The sequence below is a fragment of the Brienomyrus brachyistius genome, chromosome 17, assembly GCF_023856365.1.
Source record: "Brienomyrus brachyistius isolate T26 chromosome 17, BBRACH_0.4, whole genome shotgun sequence".
In the NCBI taxonomy this organism is placed as follows: Eukaryota; Metazoa; Chordata; class Actinopteri; order Osteoglossiformes; family Mormyridae; genus Brienomyrus; species Brienomyrus brachyistius.
This window is the reverse complement of record NC_064549.1, coordinates 19140544-19163010: the sequence shown is the minus strand read 5'-3', so window position 1 is coordinate 19163010 and position 22467 is coordinate 19140544. Positions and strand designations below refer to the sequence as shown.

At 37.7% G+C, this 22467-nt stretch overlaps 1 protein-coding gene across 1 annotated transcript; it reads right to left on the bottom strand.

Annotated features, from left to right (window-relative positions):
• Positions 1 to 4362: 4362 nt before the first annotated feature.
• On the bottom strand, positions 4363 to 10075 carry gmnc (geminin coiled-coil domain containing). Its single transcript, XM_048980110.1, has 5 exons — positions 9951 to 10075; positions 8970 to 9144; positions 8703 to 8785; positions 8298 to 8414; positions 4363 to 6904 (listed from the first exon to the last, which is right to left on the bottom strand). Exons 1-5 carry the CDS (start codon positions 9951 to 9953, stop codon positions 6164 to 6166), a joined length of 1119 nt encoding a protein of 372 aa, XP_048836067.1. The 5' UTR covers positions 9954 to 10075; the 3' UTR covers positions 4363 to 6163.
• Between the last annotated feature and the right edge of the window lie 12392 nt (positions 10076 to 22467).

Sequence of the window (22467 nt, the reverse complement as noted above, 5' to 3'; positions counted from 1 at the left end):
TACTCTGACTACACGCTGTGTAAAGAAGTGCTTCCTTAAATCCAGCTTGAAATGTTCTCCCGCTAATTTCCACCTATGGCCACGAGTTCGTGTATTTAAACTAATGCTGAAGTACCTATTTGGTTGAACAGCATCCAAACTTGTTAGAATCTTATATACCTGGATCATGTCCCCCCTCAGTCTCCTTTGCTTGAGACTGAACAGATTTAGCTGAAGTAACCTTTCATCGTATGACATTCCTCTAAGACAAGGAATCATTTTTGTGGCCCTACGCTGCACCTTTTCTAAGGCCACAATGTCCTTTTTAAGATATGGTGACCAAACCCGCACACAATATTCTAGGTGAGGTCTCACCAAGGAATTGTATAATCTTAGCATTACCTCCCTTGGTTAATTTGGTATCTGCTACACCACCCACCTTGGTGTCATCTGCAAATTTCACCAGTTTACTGTATATATTGGTATCCATATCATTTATGTAAATTAGGAACAATAGTGGTCCTAAAATCGAACCCTGCGGTACCCCACTATGAACGCAGGCCCACTGTGACATTGTGCCTCTTATAACTACTCGCTGTTTCCTATCTGTTAACCAGTTATCAATCCAGGTAGCTACGGTACCTAAAATACCTGTCGCTTTAAGTTTCAGTAGGAGCCTCTTGTGGGGGACAACATCGAAAGCCTTTTGGAAATCTTAGTAGATGACATCATAGGCCTTCTTGTCATCAACTTCCTGAGTAGCTTCCTCAAAAAACTCCAACAGATTTGTTAAACAGGATCTACCTCTCCTAAATCCATGCTGGCTATCCCGCAAAATGTTATTGGAGTCCAGGTAATCTACCATTTTCTCTTTGATTATAGCCTCCATTACTTTACCAGTTATACAAGTTAGACTGATTGGCCTATAGTTAGACAAATTACTTCTATCCCCTTTTTTGAAAATAGGCGTTATGAAGGCGTGCTTCCAATCAGAAGGTACCACACCTTCAGATAAGGATTTTTGAAACAGTAAAGTTAAGGGTCGGCAAATAATATCCCTCATCTCTTTTAACACTATAGGTAAGATGCCATCAGGGCCCTGTGATTTATTTATTTTGAGCTCAGCTAGGCTTTGCAAAACATCTGCTTCAGTTATATATATATTAGCTATAGACAATGCTGGATAGGTAATAACTGGTAAATTACTAAGGTCCTCAACAGTGAATACCCTTGCAAAACTATCATTGAACTCATTTACTATATCAATGTCGTTTACTATTATAAGACCCTTACTATCCTGCAGATTAGTAATTTCAGGTTTTAGAGCTCTTTTAGAGTTAAAATACTGGAAGAAACTTTTAACGTCATCCTTAGCTTCCAATGCAACCATCCTTTCGACATTTCTTTTAGCTCGTCTAATATCATTTTTTAACTCAGCCTGTAGACTTAGATATTCCTGCTTAATTCTGTGATCGTCAGTTATTTTCCATTGCTGGAACAAAGCCCTTTTCCTCCTTACTTTATGCTTTATTTCCCTAGTAAACCACCTAGGTTGCAATTTGCTAGATTTATTCTTGCTGGAAACAGGTATGAAGTCCTCTTGCACTTGCAATAATGTGCTTTTAAAAAATTCCCAGGCCTCTTCAAGAGTTTTGTTATTTAACTCCATCCAGTTCACAGTTTCTAGTTTTAGTCTCATACACTTAAAGTCAGCCTTCCTAACATTATATATTTTTGATTTGGATAAAGTTTTTGGCTTGTAATGTCAGAGTGTGTGCCATTATCCATTTAGTTTGACTTCAGAGTGTGTGCCGTTCAGTGTTTACATTAGACAAGTATGCTTTTGAAAGTGGGTTTTCATGTACATGGAGATTTTTAACAAACAGTGTTTGTTTGGAAGGGATTTATTTAATAATGGGCGAGGAAAAACATATTTTTTTTAAATACCCACATACATGTGGATGAGGCCTTAGTTTGCAATGTATCCAGGGGGTGTTACTAGACATAAACCCCCCCCCCCCATATGAATTGAACCTGTGATTTTTTATAGGGTCACAGAACATGAATATTGGGGCACATGCCCCTGTATAAGGGGTCTAGAGATGCCTATCAATGTAACCAATCAGATGTTATGTTTTGTTTGGAGCCTGCCTAACTAAGTTTGGGTGACTTAGATCATTTTAATGATTGCTGGTATCATTTAAATGGTCATTTAAACTATCATTTAAATAACCTTTTAAACAATTATTTAAATAGTCATTTGAATGTAAATGTAATTATACTTTAAATAATCATTTAAATGTCATATTTATAAATAATCATTTAAATTTGATTTATTTATTAAATATTGTCACCCTCCATAGGTTATACCATTACATTTCATAGTTCTAAAATGGAGATGCTATGAAGAAGCTTCTAATAGGGGTAGGTGGTGACATTAGCCTACTCTCTAAGAACCAGGATTGAATTTCTGCCGTTGCTTAATGAGCCCTTTTCCTGCCAAGTACAGAACAGGAACACAGAGGGACATGTTCTTACTAACCTGTTTCTCTCTCTCACCCTTTTCTGGAGGCGCCCCCTTTCACTTCTCTCACAGAATCAATCTGGTGGACATCTGGGAGGGGTTTAACTGTATCATTAAGGATGGGCCAGTCACTCTCTGCCTGCACTCTCCAAACCTCAATATTCCCTCAAGGGATTTTGAGAATCCTCCCAACCTATCAATAGAGTGGGTTGGCTGGATGTCTCTAGGGAAGTTGAGGGCCTTCTTTGTTCTATAGTGTTGAGAGGAACAAACCCACTTCTTGGTCTTAGACAGGTGGTATATAAGAGATTGACCGATTAAAAATGTTGAGGTTATGTAGGTCCTCTCACAGAATCAGTGAGACATGGTCACCTGTGTTTGGTGTATGGGACTGGCTGGTTGAAAGACTCGAGCCTATGTTGGTTCTCACACAGAGTGAAAGAAACATGGTCACCTGTGTTTAGTACTGTATAAGAGACCTGCAGGTTTAAATGCTGGAGCCTGTGCTGGTTCTCCTGCAGATTCAATGTAACATAGTCAGCTGTGTCACCTGTGTCTAGCTGGTTGAAATGCTTGAATCTGTGCTGGTCCACACACAAAGAAACATGGTTACCTGTGCTTAGTTTGCCACAGTGAAAAAAACATAGATTCAGACTTTCATATCTATATTTTTATATCTTTCAAATGTAATTTTCAGTTCCTCTTATAGCCCTGACCAGCTTCTTCAGGGGAGCTGCAGAGACCATCCACAGAACATGTATCACATCCTGGTATAGCAGCTGCTCAGCACAGAAATGAAAGTTGCAGAGGGTGGTTAAGGCAGCACAGATAATCATGCGCACAAAGCTTCCGGTGGTTCGAGACATCAGACTTCTTTATGGGCTGCCTCAGGAAAGTGAGCAGCATCTTGAGAGACTTTAGCCTCCAAGCATTGCCACTTTTCACCATCTGGAAAGTGCCTCAAGTACAGCCACACACTTCCAAAATTAGAGACAGTGTCTTCCAAGTAAGAGAAAGAAACAGCCAATGATATTAACATTTCCTCACACTGCCACTATTATCTTATGCTATACTGTTGTTGTATGTTTGTAGTATTGCCGTTACTTTTATTTTATTCATATTTTGTTATCACAACATCCCCACTGCTGCTATCCGTTTATATTGTTGAGATTGTTATTTATATCATCCTATTACTGTACCCTATTGCTGCTACAGTACATGTCATACTGTTGTCGTATTTATTTGTCCTTTTATGTTATATTTATGTACATTTTCATTACTACTGCATCGTTTATACTTATATTTGGTCAGACTGCAAGCAGACACGCAAATAAGAATTTCATTGTAATTTAGTACATCCTATTTTTAATACAATAAATCTTGAATCAAATTGCATTTTACCAAACTATAATCTTGGGTTATGTGCCTGAACACAATGGAGCAACAGGAAAATATTGTGTACATAAAAACAAAAATGAATTTTAAATATAATAAGGAATATTGATTGTACCAGGGCAATTTAAATCATACTTAGAAAAATTTATAATTTATTTGATGGCCTTTTTATTTCCCTGCTCCTAATGTGCAACTATATAAAATACTTTGAATTTGGTACATAAATTATGTTCAGATTATGTTTGAAGAATTGAATTATATTGCTAAATTAAAGTAAAAAAGAATAAAACTACATAGATAAACCAAAAAAGAATCAGATCGCTAGTGATAAAGTGTTTAAAAGAAATCAAGTACTGCATATGGAAAATGCATTTCATAAACAAATTTATATGCATTCAAAATATAAAATATTTTTTGCATTAATCAACATTTTAACCTATTTTAAATACTTTAAATATTTAATCATGTTTAAAGCTAATAGCTTTGATTAGAAAACCAATGATTTACAATTATTTGCAATTGCAATATTTTTGTGGTACGCAGTTTGTTACAAACATTCCTGCTAAGTTAATCTCATATCACACAAGTCTAAATTAGACCACTTATAGTTTAACATAATTCAGATAATCAAAGAAGATATTCAGTAATATAATGTGAAGTAAGTTTAGAAATTTCTGTTCCTATGTTGTTGTGAACAAAATCTATCTCGTATCTGTGAGCAAGTTTCTAGAGACATCGTTTAATCACTTCTTACGGTGCGTGGTTTTCTAAGAGTTGAAAGTTAGAGATGTTGTAAAGACTGTACTGATTAAAATGTTTCTGTACAATGACTGTGAAGAACCAAGATAAAATACAGATTGGGTACGTAACAGACATCACAAAAAACTGCACAAAAGAGTACAAAACAGAAGAGCTAGAATGTATATCACATACACAGATAATAGAGTGTATGCTGTTTGAAATAACAGCAAAGTATACACTAAAGATATAGCAGAACATTCTGAGGAGACATGTATAAAACTTGGAACACTATACAGAGCATATTGTGTTCATATCTATATAGTTTGTCATCACTGAAGTGCATGACTTTTGAATTGTGAGGTAATTTAACCAATCATTATATTAGCACACATTTTATCTGTTTTTAAGGTGTTTCAGTGTGTTTTACTTAGGCTGATGTTTTGTTATGTGCTGCAGGCATATAATGAATTTGTTTAATTATAAACTTTAGTTATGGGATTTGATTGTCCATAATCTACATCACATATAAAACAAGCTTTAGTAGCAGTTTAAAATCCAGCCCATAGAAAGTGCTTATTCAGCAGTATACTCCAGTCATAAGAACATAAGAAATTTACAAACGAGAGGAGGCCGTTCGGCCCATCAAGCTTGTTTCAGGAGAACTTAACTAATAGCTCAGAATTGTTAAAATCTTATCTAGCTCGGATTTAAAGGAACCCAGGGTTTTAGCTTGCGTTACACTAACAGGTAGACTATTCTATTCTCTAACTACATGCTGTGTAAAGAAGTGCTTCCTCAAATCCATTTTAAAATGTTCTCCCGCTAATTTCCACATATGGCTATGAGTTCTAATATTTAAATTAATACTGAAACAGCAATTTGGCTGAACAGCATCCAGACTAGTTAGTATAAGCAGTGGCAGTGTTTTGTTTCAACTGATCATTGTTAATTAATTAACTTTAAATTAAGCTAATGAATGAATGAATTACATGGTTCAAGCAAAGTCAAAATGCTTCACTTGAGAATTGTTTTGCATTTTTGTTATTGATCAAATAATTAATAGTCACTGATTGCTCTGATACACTGAATAGTATTATAAATACACTGATACTCACTCAATAATCACGCAATATCAAAAATGGTATGAGGGAAAATTTAAGGAATGCCCTTTAACATAAATTTATTTATGAATGAATTAATAATTAATAGTTCTGATACAATAAAACTGCAAAAGGAATTTTAATTGAGTGAAATATTTTCGTTTATAGTCCAGTAAAGTAAATGTATTTAATTCACAGAAATGCCTTTAAACGTCCTCAGAATTTTAATTAATAATGCTGACATAACATGTTCTATTTGTTCATTTTGATGGACAATTACTTTATACTTTATGAATAATAATTCTTTTCAGATATTCCTCAAACAGAATTTGTAAGACCAGCGTTGAAAAAAATGTTCTTTTTTTATAGTTGTATCCTTTGCTTGTATGTCTTTTGTTGTTTTGTGAGTAGCTAGTGCACACAGCTAGTGCACATATTTGGGTATCCATGTAAAGTTCCAACCCCCATGTGTGTCCCTTCTGACAAAAGCTTGTCCCTGGGGATAACTGTGCGTCCTCACACCGCTGGAAGGGTTCAAGGACATGGTGAAGGCTAAATCTGTCCTGCCTTGGGGAGTGTATGGCGAGAAGCACTGAGCAATGTTGCTCCCTAGGGGACCATGTTGTGTCTGTGGTGTATTATTAGATTTGAGGCAGGATGGAGTGCGGACTTCCAGCATGGCTGTTGATACCAGGTTGTAGTTTTCCAGATCATCAGACTTAAGCAGGAAATCTGGCTGTGTGGCTTGCTGGATTTCAGTATTGATGACATTGCCATGCGGCAATGAATTTATGTCGACACTGTAGGCAGAATATTGGTTAGCTGGGGAGTTGAAGTAGCTGCAAGGGTCACTGTTAACCCTGGAATCGCAATGAGGTGAAGGACTGACTGTGGGGCTCCTGTAGATGCAAGGGTCACTACTGGTGTTGAATTTGGATGAGTCAATTGAGTCCTGATTCCTCAAAGGTAGAGTCTGCAGAAGGCAGGGGCTGGTAGCTGGGGCAGCAGCCCTCTCCTCTGTGCGGCAGAAATCCAAAGAGAAGTTTTGAAGCGTTCGTTTACCCTGAGTAGCAGAAAAAAATTGGCTGGGATATAATCTTCCTTCATCCTCGCGTGTCCTTTTTTTGCTCTTTTTGGCATATCCTGTCTGAGCAGATAGTACTATCTGTGAGGGAAGAATAGTATCATAAGAACTTCAGTGTGTGTATGACAGAATATTTCCAATGCCAGAGTTTATGCTCTGCAAGAAAGAAAATGTCCAACATAATAGAAATCATTGTAGAACCTTTGTTCTGAACATCCTGGGGTGCATATCCCGATAATGATAACTCTTAGTGTCCAAAGATATATCTTACGAAAGGAATTTCTTTTCCTACATCAGTTTTACAAACAATCTCTTAAGACATTGCTTAAGGGAGAGCTTATTAAGTGTGACATTAATAGGCACTGGATGATCTTATTGGTTGATATCAATGGCTGGAGAATTGATTATTGCAGCAACTGCTTTATTGCCACATGAAAGAAATTAGTGTTCTTTATAAATAAAAAATACTGCAATAATCAGAACTGGGGAGAACGTAAAAAAATACAAAATTCACAAATTGAATCATCTAATCATGAACATGATTTTTGTCGATTGGGTGTACAAACCCACCTCCCCAGACTGTAGATTCAGCATTTTATTTATATTTGTTTTATAAAACACCTGCGTGCACCAATATGTGTGCATGTCTTTGATACTGATACGTGCAATGGCACAATAGCCGAAAGAAAAGTTTCATTACTGACTTAACATAATACAATGTCCTATGTGTTTCAGTGTAGACTTCTCTATTCCAGGGTGATATTTTTGGGGAAATTATATTAGACTTGCATGTAAATGAACATGCAGTGTTGAATCTTATCAACCTCATGAACCAAAGTTTTGACATACTGTGACTTTGGCACATTTAGAGAGGTGTTTGCATTCCAGAGGCATTGGAAATAGGTGGAATACGTCCACCACAGTATCAGCAGACCACCCCCCCCTTCTTAATTAATAAATCAACACCACGTTCTTCATCTTTCATTATAAATCTGTGCATTACTGAGGCCAGTTCGTTGCACAGAGTGCAAGAATGAAACCTATCAAATATTGTAATCATGTATCACACAAAATCATTTTGTCATATGGATCAGTTATTTTTTAGGTAAGTGATGTTTGGTTATGGTTAACAAAATGCTAGCGGACAACAGTGAAAATAAACAGCTAAGGGGCTCAGACCGACGTTATGAAAGATTCTAAAAGATTTATTTTAAGAACGTTTTGGGAAACACGGAGCAATAAGAGACAACTAATGACTAATTGCTACGAATTATGTAGCCTTAAATAAGTTTCAGGAACAGCACCTCAGTTCTGTTAGAGAGTTAACAAATTACAGCGGTCTGAGTCTGTCAAAGAAAAACGATTGTGAAAAAGAAACTGTACAAAAAAAAGAAAACACAAAACAATCATCACCATTCACCATGTATTAAACATTCATTAGATTTGCTTTGATTAAAAATGTAGTTCTTCCCACCTTTGTTTTCTCTTCCAAGCATTTCACAAATGAAGAATTCAGAAATTCTTTAAGCTTGTTATTTTCTTCATGCAACCGTGCCAGCTCTTCTTCTCTTTGCAAAAGTATATCCTGAAGCTAATAAAATAAATAAAAATTAGTCAAAGAATAAAAAAAATACTTATAACTGGAAAACTTTCACCATCCATAATCCCTAAATTATTAAGTACTATGAAATAACATTCTTCTTCTTCATGTTATTATTATTATTATTATTATTATTATTATTATTATTAATAGCAGTAGTAGTAGCAGTACTAATAGTAGCAGTAGAAGCAGTAGCCTAACATCAGCATCATCATAATCATGAATAAGAAACTTAGGATGACAACATCAACAACAACAACAATAGGAAAATCTTAATACCTGCTTGTTTCTCAAAAGTTGTGGTGAAAGATCAGTCCAGTGGGGGCCCGATTCTGTCACATAATTCAATATATTGATGGTATCTATGGACAAATACATGTTTAATAGAAAATAATATTGAACAACACTGCAATAAATGTGGCATCACAACATCAACAACATTACCATTTTAGAAAACTGATAACTTATAGTTGCTAGCTGCACTGCCATAGACAACGGAAAATCGTGTATATTACGGCAAAGAAAATTTAATATCAACAGATTTACCCTGCTGGGGAGGCTCGTGCTGGCAAGCTGTGTTGTCCAGGGGACCAGCGGACCAATAAGAGTCCAGTGTTTCCCTGGAAACGTCAACACTATCCAGTGACGTCATGATGGAACAGGGGCCGTCGTAACGCTGGCCCCCTACAAAGCTCACATCTTGGCAAGATAAAGCGGTGCTCTGTAAAGGGAAATAGTATGCACATCATCTAGAAAATGCAAGACTTTAACCTACTAATAAATTGCTTGATCAGATTTTATTTTGACTGATTAAATATATTTTGAATCCCTTATAGGATAGTGATGACTGAAAGCAGATAATTTCGCTTTCCTCAATGTTTTTAAGATGATATAATATTAAGACTCATAAAAAGACTATTGTACCTTAATAATAAATTTCATAATTCAAGTAATGAAATTATTGCTGTCACGAAATATAAAATTTCTTGTATTAAATATATTTATAAATTTAAAAACTTGAAAAAAATATGGAGTTTTTAATCATATAAACTAAAACCCAACTCATTTTCGCCGAAGTATGGAGAGTTTTATGCATGTTTTGGACACTTTAGTTTAGATATTTCATTATTCGTACATACTAAGATTTAAGAAAAATACAACTATTATGTATTAAACAATACAGTTACTTAGGAAATTTTACTGTAACATGATAATCGTTAGCGATATTACAGTCCTATTCTACCTGATGACTAGAAATCTGACTTCGAATTTAGTTTACGCGCATCATTACACATGCCTTGCTTTATAATACTATTCAAATAAAAGAGCTACAAAATTTCATAATACGACAGTAGATTCTTCGTTCATAAAACCGACATTATAGAGCTGTATATTTGCCAGCAATAGTAGCAATGCGTCAGGAACAGGTGCACATAAAGTCGCAATGTATAAGATATTTATAACATCAAATTGTACGTACAAGTACACTGAAGCAGTGAGTAGTACAGGCTAAAGTGATACACTTACCATGTTGCAGAGAGTACTCGCTGCATGAGCAAACGCCAAGAGATCGAAGACCTTACTTACTCTCGAAACCTTTATGGAGAACTGAACAGATCGGGGGAGGTGAGCCCTAATTTTGATCCAGAAGCAATGACGCTCTAAGTACTTTCGCCCAGCAATCTGATTTGGCGTAAAGATGTCGACCTTGTGACGTGATAATTTAACACTCTAAATCTGAAACTGAGATTTACCAACATGATTATTCTACAATTTAATGCAAAATTCATTTATGAATTTCTACTCATGGGACACCTGTACATTACTGCGCTAATGAAAGGAAATCCCAAGTACGTCGAATATCAAATGTCAGGTGTATATATGATTTTTGTATAGATATATAAAAGTCATACAAATTTTCCTTACTAAAACTGTGGTATACATCGTCGAGTGGTACATTAACATTTGAAATGAATCAAGGCATAGAGAAGATTAGAACAAGTGGATTCAATGGTTTCTTTAACTCTCGTAAATTTATTTGATAACTTACGGCGTAATATGTGACAAATTTCATCAAGATGAAGTCGATTTCATGAGCAAAAAGACCAAAGTAAACAAATACAGTAAATATAATGAATATAATTTAGCCTTCAAAAAGTCTTTATAAATTTTAACGTATAGTTTTACGGGCTGTAATGCGAATTTGCGACAAGCGCGTAGAGATGCTACTTTATTAGGTTTAACCTTATGCCTTTACGACATAAGGGAGGGCACATATTCTCGGAAACAATAATAATAATAATAATAATAATTATTATTATTATTATTATTATTGTTGTTGTTATCGTTTCGTTATCAATTTCTATAATGTAGCCTACGAAACAGTTCAATTCATAAAGTAATACAACAAAACTAATGCTGTTATCTATACATTTTCAATTAAATAAATGTAAAGTAACTGAAAATATTTTACGCATGATATATTTTGAATGCCATGATATATTGCATTTACATTAACTTGACTGGCGTGCCTGTACGTTGTGCCATATCTCCTGGGATAGCGTATTAAATAACCAGTTGAATGATTAGTAAATGTCTGCTCCCAGACTTCCTTTTCAAGAAAGAAAGTTTAGCCTTCGAAGTTTAGTCTTAAATCTGGTTTAGTTAGACAACACCAGATCACCTAAAAATAGCTAAAAACTGTTTATGACTATTACTATCGTATGCCTTCCACTAGTTCAGCAATTGCAAAAAAGAATTTAAATGGAAATACAAGTGCAAACCATTTCATCTTACATTCTTGACTCATACACAGATGAATCAAAACATTAAGACTATCCTCATGCAAAGTGAATAATGTTGGCTATCTTTTAAAAACAAACAGTCTTGGTCTTGGATATATTATGTCAGGGTTTCTCAAAGCAGTCCTCAAGAAGCCCAGATGGTCCATGTGAGTTGCTTTGATAAACACTGTATTAGGGGGAAGTGATTAGTTATTATTGTTAACACACCATCGCACATGGTGCACAACAACGAAATGTGTCCTTTGCATTTAACACATATGTCACATCATGACATAGCAAGGGGCAGCTTATTCAGTGCCCAAGGAGCAGTACCTTGCTCAGGGTACTTCAAGGGTGCTTTGCTGGTCTAAGATTTGAATCAGCAACCTTTTGATTACACGTGCACCTCTGCAACCATTAGACTAACATTCAATACTCACGGTTAACCTGTTGAATGCAGAAGATAAGGGGTAAAGATCTGAGTGATTTTGACAAGGGCCAAATCATTATGTTCAGTCGACTGGGTGTTTCATTGTGGTTAAAGACTATTCTTGGTGAAATTCAGTATGTTCCAATTGTGGCTCATATTTTCTAACTATTGTTTTTATCTTGTTTGTGCTCACTGTGGTTAACAACCCTTCTTGGTTTGGTGTTTCAAGGTATTAACATTGTGGTTTGAAGACAGTCCTTGGCACAATTTGATTAGTCCTCAGTGGCTCTGTAACTCATTGCTTTTGTATTTATAAGGGGTTGAAGCAGTGTTAGCTGCAGGATCCCTATTGTTTCATTCTTATTGTTATTTAGTTAAGTCTCATTGTGCTTTCAAACTGATTTTGCTGCAGTTCAATGTGAACTGGCCTCTTGCCAGTGGTTGGACAGGTTTCTGTGGACAAAAAAAACATATTCCTTTTCCTATGAAGCTTTTTGTTGGCAGAAAAATAGGACACTTTCACAATTTCACAATGGCATTGTGAGCTGTTCTGAGCAAGCAGAAATTTAGGCGGGGGCGTTGATGTCAGGGTTTACACCCTACTTCACTAACTGACAATAAACTGTTAAGTCTTTTCTTTCCTGTTCCACCAAGTATTATAAACTTTGCATATGTGAGTGTCTTTTGCGTTAATATATGTATGTATTGTACAGGGCTTTTCCATTGTAGGCTTTGTTGTAATTTTGTAAATTTTGTTTGCTAGACCATGAGAGATTATTATGAATGTTGTACAGTATATGATTGTGTGTGGTTATATGAAATGAAGCAGTGTGTGCATACCTTTTTAATATATGAAATACGATTTACAATTTAGACTACCTGAATACTTGAAAAGATACAGAAAAAATGCATTTGCTTAAGTTGTACTCTAAATTATTAGTATGTTATTTTTATAATTGTACCATCACAGTATTTTAAAGTGCCTTGAGGTGACTCTGTTGTGAAAAGTGCTACGTATAAAAATAAATCAAAATTGAATTATAGGAACCATACTCATTTTGAATAAACTACAAGAAAATGAACAAGTAGATATGTGTATGGGACCAGATTAACTGGGTCCATTCCCAATGCAGTCTATAATATTGGGGAGGATAACCATACTGACAGGCAATAGTGAATGCAAGGGGGAAGATCAAGAGGCAGCAGCAATAGCTATTCTTAATACTAATTTTACAGTTTGGGCATGTGCTGTTCTCTAAACAACCTGGTAGTCTTGCAGCTTTACTGGCAGAGACGGCCTGTCATTCCATCCTGCCTAGGCAGCCTTTCCCCTTCTAGCCTTACCAGGCAGTTGGAGTGCTAATTGCCCCCACCAAGGGCAGTAATGAGGTTGCCATACAGGTGGAGTACCTGGGAGTGTAACCCCGTGGCCCCAGCACAGATGTCCACGTGCTAGGCCTTTTCTATGCTAGCTGCCTGCTGAGAGAACTAATGACAGGGGCTGTCGGTACAGGGATTGTTGGGCAACAATCATGGCATGCTGACAGCCCACAGCATGTTGTTAAGTGGAAACCCATTTACAGTGACTCCTTGTGGGAGGATCATTTCACACACCGGACACCAAACAAACAATCAGGCATTTTATAGCTTTTATAAAGTTTTGTAAAGATTGTAAAGCTCTTCCTTCTACTTTCCTTGATCTTGTTAGTACATAACTAATTGCCTTAGTTAAGTTCTGGTATTCTGATAAATTGCTACATATTGTATCATCCATCAATATTCCACCTATTTTATAGCATTTTATTTCTAGTGAATGAGCCAGGCACCTGCAGTAATCAGTGACCTACACTCACAGATGAATTGCTGTCACCAATCCCTTTTCTTAGTCAGTGACTGCTTCCAGTCCTCTCTCACAGATTCTTGGATAAATTATTGCCGCCTGTTGTTCCATGTAACTGATTGAGTCACAACCTCTCTCCCTGTCATATAGAGAAGACCAGGGGAGAAGTCACTCACTTTGCTGCTTCCTGTTGGCCTTCAAGCTGCCACACACAGCTTTCCCTCTCTAACCCTCTCGGTGGTTATTAATGACTTGTGCTCTGGACCAGGCTTCTAAGCCTCTTTCGGCAGAACAATGAGCCCCTACCAGGAGCTGGCTGCCAATTAAGCTTTCAATTTCAGTCTAGGTCGACCTACGACTCAGGGACTGTTTATATATATGAGCAGACCCAGATGCAGAGACCCCCCCCACCACCACCCCCTTGACTGTAGCTCCCTGCTGGGAGGCAAGAGGCTGCTCTAAACAGGCCCTTTGTCTAGAGCAGGAGGACCATATTGGCTCCTGCAGGACACGTGTTGCCTCGTGTTCCCTTGGCTTTGAAGGCACAAACCTGCACTGCAAGATCAAAGCAGAAACAGATCTCTGTCAAGGAGCACGTGTGCATGGACTTAACGTAGGGAATTAGACCTGTTAGGGGACTACTACCTGGCATACGTTCCAAAATGACTGACTCATAGTACAATACATCTTAAAGACAAATTCAATCAAATGATATCCAAATATTAACCAAATATTTACACTCCGCTAAGTAATAAAAGTTTGAGGTGTGAGGAAGAGAAAATTTTAAAAATGCATTTATTGCAAAATGAGTGCAGACTGCATACACAATAAGTTTTGGTGATAAACAAAATGAGATTTTAGAATCATTTATTTAAATCCCTTCTCCTAAAATCAAAATGGTTCTGTAACCTACCGTCCACTTCATTCTTCACTAGTGAGATCATCCGTCTGAGGATCCAGATTGCCATGTTTCTCCTACTTTGCAAATTACAGAAATGTGAGACTGGGACCTGTACTGATGATTATATGTTCAGCATAAGGAAGTGATAAACTCCTTTGTGCAAGGGAACATTTTTGGCTTGTGCCTCTAGAGTTGCAGCCTAGTCTCACTTTCACACTACTTAGATAAACTATGTGGGCAGAGACAATACAGTAAATTAGGTTGGAGGCCGGTCTGTTGTTTGTGCACAATGGTTAGGCATATGGGTGCTTCAATATTTATGATGACCTTCTGGTCACACAATGCTCAGAAGAATGCAGTTTAGGAACCTGTTGATGCTAAGAAATTTACAATTGGACAGATTGTTCCCCTTAATTGACTAAGCCTAACGGATGTACAAGATATCCTAGTGGTGTCAATTTGTGCAAGGGTGTCTTGTTACTTTTACTTTTTTGTGCTAGGATGTCTTTTTACAGCAGTATTTGGGGTGGTGAAGGAAGTCATGTAGCCCAATCTTACAGCATACCTGGAAGGTAGAGGTTTCTCCCAATTCCTGTGTTATTGATGTCAACAGGTACAGAGTCATTAAAAACACCAAAAATCTTGCAAAACATACAGAAATGCAGCCGGAAGATAGCGAAGACAAAACTTTGATTTTGAATTTATTTATAAAAGAGTAAGTTTTGGAGAAGTAAAAAGTTAATGTAGGGTTTGACTGAATCTCTGCAATCACTCATGGGTGTCCAGCATTTATACTTTCTAATATATTTCTTGTCTATAAGGTCTCTTCCCTGAAGTTTGTCAGTGTTCCGGGTGTCAGGTCACAATGCCATGAGAGAAGCCTAGTAGATATAATCTCTTCTAATCCTGCCTGGAATCCATTTAACGACCTAAAATCTCTACCAGGCATTTCATTGCCTTTATTTTAACTCACTTGTTTTATCCTGTAATATTTACAAAACAGAACTGCATTCTGGATAAGGCAAGATACTCAACTTCCAAACTGCAGATCATCTAATCAATGCAGGTTAGTTTTTGCTTATATATGTGTTTAGCGTAAGTAAAACTTGGAGGTATGCTTGATATAAGCTGAGTAGGCTCACAGTTGTCTGATCTGGCAAAGTGATCAAGTTGTCTGACCCAGAGAGTACAAGAATAGTCTGCTCCACTATTTTTTCAGTAAAACAACAACCTACCCATGGAGTGAACATTTCAGTGAAAATACTGGAAACTTCATGCAGAATGAGAAACTGGTTACTATATTAGTAATCCAATTGAACACAATTGTAATGAATCCAATTGTAACCAGTATCTGCACCATATTTCAGTTCAGTGGTGACAGGTTAGTCAGGTCATGATACAGACTGTAATACCTTTACAGTAGTGAGCAGTGGTGCCATAATGGTTAGGGAAGCGCATTTGTAATTGAAAGATTGCTGGTTCGAATCCCTGACCAGCAAGGCACCACTGAGGTACCCTGAGCAACCTCTCCCGCTGCTGAATTAGCTGCCCCTTGCTATATCACATATGGGTTAAATGCAGAAGATACGTGATGAAGTGTGTCAACAATGACCACTGATCTCTAAATTTCATTTATTTATCAAATGCTTTATTCCAAAGAGACACACACTGAGAGAAAAGGCAGGGTAATAATCCCTGGAACTGTTGGGAGCCCTTGCTCACGGGCCCAAGAGTCTAGTCAGTGTGCCAAACCTGGGATTTGAACTTGCAACCTTCAAAATCACGGGCGCAGCTCGCCCCCAAAACAGAAAGTAAGGAAGATCCAAAGGTTTTTTGTGTATGCATGAAAGGTAATTCACCTCAGGTGTCAGTGCATGGAATATGAAATATGTGTATAAATTGTGGGTTATGATGCATGGCAGTTTTTAAATCTGTGGGCAGTTTTTTTATTATTATTAAAATGACTAAGTACTTAATGTTCAGTTCTACTTAGTTGCCACAGCACTTGTCACTTACATTCTGTAGGCTAAGCAGGTTTCTACCCTTTGCTTGGCTGGTGTACCTAATGCAGTGGTCTCTCAGTGTATACACACTAAATGCAAAGTCTTTTTTAAAAGTATTTTGAATCAAAATATTGCAAGTTGTGTGTGTGTGTGTAATAACAACCTGTTATTTTGATGTTGTGGGTACCATTTTTTTAGGTCCTCACAAATATGTGAATGCAATCAAAAAACTAAAAATGCATTTTGTTTGGTTACTTTTGCTTAAGGTTTGGGCTGGGGGTAAGGTTGTCATGTTTGGATTAGAGTTTTCTCCATAGAAATAAATGGAGATTCTCCACAAAGATACAATTACAAACCTGTGTGTGTGGTCATGTAAATACTATGCTGATGGTACCAAATGTCTCCACAATGTGATAAAAGCCTGTTATTTTTTCGGGACAATTTTTTAGTTCCCACAAGGAGAAAGTCAATTTTAAAAATCTCTGTATGCAATCGAGAAATTAATAATGCCAAAAGCCTTGTATTTTGTTTGGTTACTTATGGTTATAAGTTTGCGTGGGGGTTTAGGTTGTCCTTGCTGGGATTAGCGTTTTGCCCATAGAAATAAATGGATGGTCCCCACAAAGTAAAATTGAATACAAATATGTTTGTGTGCGTGTGCACAGTATGATGGCTTGGGTGTTCCTATGCCCCGTGCCTTGTACTGCCTGAGATAATCACCAGGCTCCACTACAACCCGGAGCAGGATAAGTCAATTAGCATTTTAAATATGTCAAAAAAGGTCAAAGTGTTTTATTATGCAGCTCTGTGAGTGCGGTGGATATATGGTTTGCATTCCGATACATAAATATCTTTAAGATTTTTGGTGAAATCAAAACATTGACAATCTAAGACGAAATTTTATTTAAACCTCACGAACATCATAATCCAGTCATATAGTATTTTCTGATCTATTCAATTAAGACAGCATCATGATGAGAATGTACTCTGCCAGCAGTCTTAGTCATCTTGAACTGCTGATCACAGCATATCTGAGAGTGACCCTAAACCTTACAAACTAAAAGGGAGCTATGGCTCAGTTAATTCTATATGAATTGTTGGTCACAAACAGAATTTTATTTTAGAATGGATAACAGATTTCTTTCTTGTTTGGAAAATGAATGTGTTTTGGTTTGTTTTCTGAAGAACCACTTGTTAATAGCTTGAGTTAAAACAGTATCCGCGGCATGTATGAAAGTTCCTTTCTCATTTTGCAAACTAACCTTAAATAGGCCTCTGCTGGGGAGGGATTGTAGGGCTAGAGGTTTAAGGGGGTACCTTGCTCATATGCAGACTGAGGGTAGACCACTGTTTATGGATGGATTAAATACATTATAAATTACAGAATACATTTTATATTAGACAAATATCACAAATGAACACAATAAATGAGGTATTAAGAGTATTTATGTTTTTGTTGGGCCATATTATCTAGAAGGGTATGTGAATAAAAGCCCTGCCGGCTCATGTCCATTGGTGACAGCCAGAGGATGGAGTTGTGCCAGCCGTTGGACTCGGATGAGGAGCTGTTCTACCAATAAGAGGGCGTAATCCCTGCTCAAAAGTGGCCTGCAGGGGGCCCTGGCGTTGAACCCAATATTCCTCAAACCAGTCTCAACTCACACTATCCAACATAAAGGCAACTCAAGCCCAGCCAATAAAACACAAGAAACTCAAACTCAACCAGCCGAAATCCAAGCATGAGGATGAAAAAAGCTGGACCATATAAAGCGGGGTGATGTGGACATTAACACAATTAAAGGGGGGAGCTCTGGAGAAATGCCAAGCCTGGAGGGGTGATATTGTAGAGACATAGAAAGGAGATAGAGAGAGAAACAGCCAGAGCAGCACGCATAAAATCTACATTGCCCTTTTGTTAGAATTCAAAATAAGTTACTGGAATTACAAACATTTATGATTTAATGATCTTACTGACTGAAAATCAAATAAATATACATAAATACATCTCCATTCCTGTAAATATGCAGGTGTCTCTGTGTGGGTCCATACAACCATCTGCTTATGTGTGTGTAAAGTGTATAGAGTTTACTATCTCTGAGGTATAATTTGCAAAGTGGATCCTTTAAAACAGAAATATTTAGGTGGATCTTTGCCCTAAAATACTTTTTCTGAGCTTTGCTTATTAGGGACAACTACAGTACATGGCAATGACATTTAAAAAAAAATCTTTGTGTTTTATTTTTCATATGATTCATCACTGATAAGTTTGGACAAATGTCATGACAAGTGAATTTGTGCTTTGACAGGGCCAGTCAATCCTGTAGGGTGACAGTTTCTGAAGGACGATGACTTACCACTCAGTTTCACACAGCTATGACTGGTACCATGCTCTCTTGAAAAAGTTAATTATAGAATGTGTTAATTATAATATTACTTTGTGTCAATGTTTATCTTTACCACATCACTCATAATTTATTGTTGTGATAATTATGATTAATATAAACTGTTAGCACCAAGAATAAAAGACTATTTCAAATATAACATCTAAAATAACTTAAATACAACTTTGTATGTTGGCAAATTTTGAGCTTGAAAAGTTACAAAAAACATATATCTAAATTATTTGAAGCATCTTAAAATGTAATTTAAGATTTATTGAAATGATTTAGAGTAAAAGCAAATAAGAATTGAGCCCATTATGTAGTTTTAAGTACTGTTTCACAGAAGCATAAAAAATATTTTCTTCTGCTTCCATCATGTGGAGAAAGGATGTATTGCGGCTAATTCTCTTGAGCTCTTGGGTCACATTCCTGAAACACAAATCCATTCATCAATCATCCAACTATTTATATAGTAGCGGGTTATGTTAATATCACAGTAAATCATTTATTTTTTACATGTGCGAAGAATGTGAATGCGTACTGTCAAACCTATTAAGGTTTGGTTGTGTTTAATACTGTACAGATCCTAAACCTTCTGGTGAGGTCATTAAGGTTATGATGTGCTAAATACTGTAATAATCCTTACCCTCTTCAATTCAGTACAATTAAAATGTATTTATATAGCACATTTTCATAATATTACATTGTCTCAAAGGGCTTTACATAATCCCTGCCCAGAGCCTACAGAGAGCAAGCCAGAGATGACAGCGGCAAGAAAGTAGGCAGAAACATTGTGAGGAACCAGATTCAAAGGGGAAGCCCAATCTCCTAGAGCTGGCAAAGGAAGCCCAAATTAGCAAAGTCCTGGTTTATAAAGTTAAATTTTGTATAGTGCAGGTATTAATGCAAATGGTCTGGCTGATGTCTGGATAGGCATATGATGAAGCTACTTCCTTCAACAGGATGGAGTGGTGTTATCATCGAGCAGCAAGTTGGTGAGGACAGCAGATTTGCAGTCAGGCTGGGAGGGCGGGCAGGCAGGCAAGGAACTGCTCCAAGACAGAGAATTGAGCAGTGTGGTAATATAACTGTATGATCAATTACTTGAAATTATATAGAGTATTTTGCATTGTGATAAGGAGTCTCTGGCAGACCTAATAAACTATGGCAGCTTAATTAGGCAGGAGATGTGACAGGGAACACGGGCATGAGGAATCCCTGAGCACCAGCACTCCAACAACACATGAGACATGTGAAGCCAGAGTCACAGCACTGGACACTCAGTTAGTTCAAAATCAATAATATTGATCCCCAACCAACTTTGTGCCTCAGACTATAATCCTAACTGGGGGTGTGAACTAGCTATTAGCTTTCTCACCATATGCTAGAATAAACAAGTGAACTTTTAGACTTGACTTAAATATTGGGAGTGAGTTCGAATTGGACGTTTGCTGATTGACTGTTCCATAACTTTGGAGCCCTGTAACAGAATGCTATGTATCCAAACAGCTATTGTTCCATTCTAGGCACTGTCAGGTAGCATGCCCATTGAAAGAGAAGCAAAGGAGGGGGGGTTATACGGAACCAGTAAACTGTCTGGTGCTAGACGATTCAGTGCCTCACAGGGCAATAGCATTTTGTTGTTGATATGAGACTTAACCGGAAGCCAGTGGAGTGAGGCCAGTACATGCGGGAATGTGCTGGACTGTGTTTGCACAAACATCACTGCATATTGTGTTGAACCCCTCCCCATCTCGACTACTCACATCTCTTTTATGCTGATCCCAGCATACAGACATGGTAAAACATGCCAAGTCCATTCTGAAGCAGACAAAAACCTACCCCCCAGGAGTAAACCTCTGCACTTCAGCACTGTTTTGAGCACACAGACTGGGACATGTTTAGGTATGTTGCCCCTACGGCGGCTCTGAACATGGCGTCAGTGACTGTCTACATCAGCAAGCACATCGATGACATGACTGTCTCCAAGACCAGCATCACACCCCCCAACTGGAAACCACAGATGCATGCAGAGGTGCATTTGCTACTGAGAACCCAAGACACTCCCTTCAGGTCAAGCCTCCATGTCCAACTGATAAGCCTACCCTGAAAACAGCAAGGACTAACCTGTCTCAGGCCATCAGCATGGCAAAGCATGCACATGCTCAGAAAATCCATGGCCACTGCCAAGACGCTGGGGATGTATGTCGCATGTTGTAGGGCATCCGAGCCATCACCAACTGCACCTGCCTATGATGGTGAGGCCTCCCTTCCAGATGTGCTGAACCACTTCTACACATGGTTTGAAGCACAGAATGTCATGGCAAAGAGGAAGACCACCCCACCCCCTAATGACCAGGTGCTCCCCCAGGTGAGGTCAACCCATGGACGTGGGCTGGACCAGATGTTATGGATTGAGAACATTCATTGTGAACTCACCAAAATGATTAGTTTTGTTTTCTTTGTAATTATTTTATTTTGCTGTAAATAGGACTAAATTTATAAGAAGCACCTGCACTTATACCGATGTAACTGCCACTTAGTTCCCGGAGTTGTCCTCCTCTTAAGTGTTGGTGCGGTTTGCCCTCCAGCAGAAGTGAAGATCACTTGCTGGAGGTAAGTCACATACAGCTGCATTAATGGGAAAAAGGAAAAATGGATTAAGTTATGAATTCCGACATGCCCCAATTATAAGTAAATTTATTCATTGTATAGGGAGTTTAATTGGATGATTTGTAGAAGTGGTATTTTAATGGGGGGCGGCATGGTGGTGCAGTGCTTAGCACTGTTGCCTCACACCTCTGGGACCCGAGTTCGAGTCTCCGCCTGGGTCACATGTGTGTGGAGTTTGCATGTTCTCCCCATGTCGTTGTAGGGTTTCCTCCGGGTACTCCGGTTTCCCCCCACAGTCCAAAGACATGCTGAGGCTAATTGTACTTGCTAAATTGCCCGTACCTGTAAGAGTGCATGTGTGCATGAATGGTGTGTGAGTGTGCCCTGCGATGGGCTGCCCCCCCATCCTGGGTTGTTCCCTGCCTCGTGCCCATTGCTTCCGGGATAGGCTCCAGACCCCCATGACCAAGTAGGATGAGCAGGTTGGAAAATGGATGGATGGATGGATGGATGGATGTAAAAGACCTACCCTTTGCGGTCTGTATTTAAATGCTAGGAGTATTAGAAACAAAATTCATGAGTTAGAAGCTTTAATTTCAGCAGACATTATAGGAATAACTGAAACATGGGTGAGTGACAATGATGGAGAGGAATATAATATGGATGGTTATACATTGTTCTGTGGAAACCGGATAGGCAAGAAGGGAAGGTGGTGTTGCAGTATATGTAAAAGAAAACTTGCAGGCAAAGAAGTAGTACTTTCTACAATGATATTTATCTTCAGATAATCATAGCTAAAGCGGAAGATCACTCAGTAGCTTAGCATCAGCATACTAGCTTTTCTGGGTTTGTCTCTTCTACGAGTAAGTATATAGTCAAAAACACTCATTACTATTGGTAGTTGAGTAAAAGATAATTCTGTTGGTGGTATGGATGTCGATTATATCATTTAATTGCTGCTGTAATCTGTTGCATAATAGGGTTATAAAAGTGCCTCGTCTGACTAGCAATAGTGTTCAGTTGTCTCCCATTATTAGTGATTTCACTTTTTAACAAGAAGTCCTCTCTAATGCAAACCCCCAAAAATTTGGTG

Bases quoted from the DNA above. Each gene is read 5' to 3' on its own strand.
- gmnc (XM_048980110.1), bottom strand. The intron at 8,415-8,702 runs GTATTAAGATTT...TTATTTTATTAG, and splicing joins AACTTTTGAGAAACAAGCAG to CTTCAGGATATACTTTTGCA. The intron at 6,905-8,297 runs GTGGGAAGAACT...CTTCCCTCACAG, and splicing joins GCTTGGAAGAGAAAACAAAG to ATAGTACTATCTGCTCAGAC.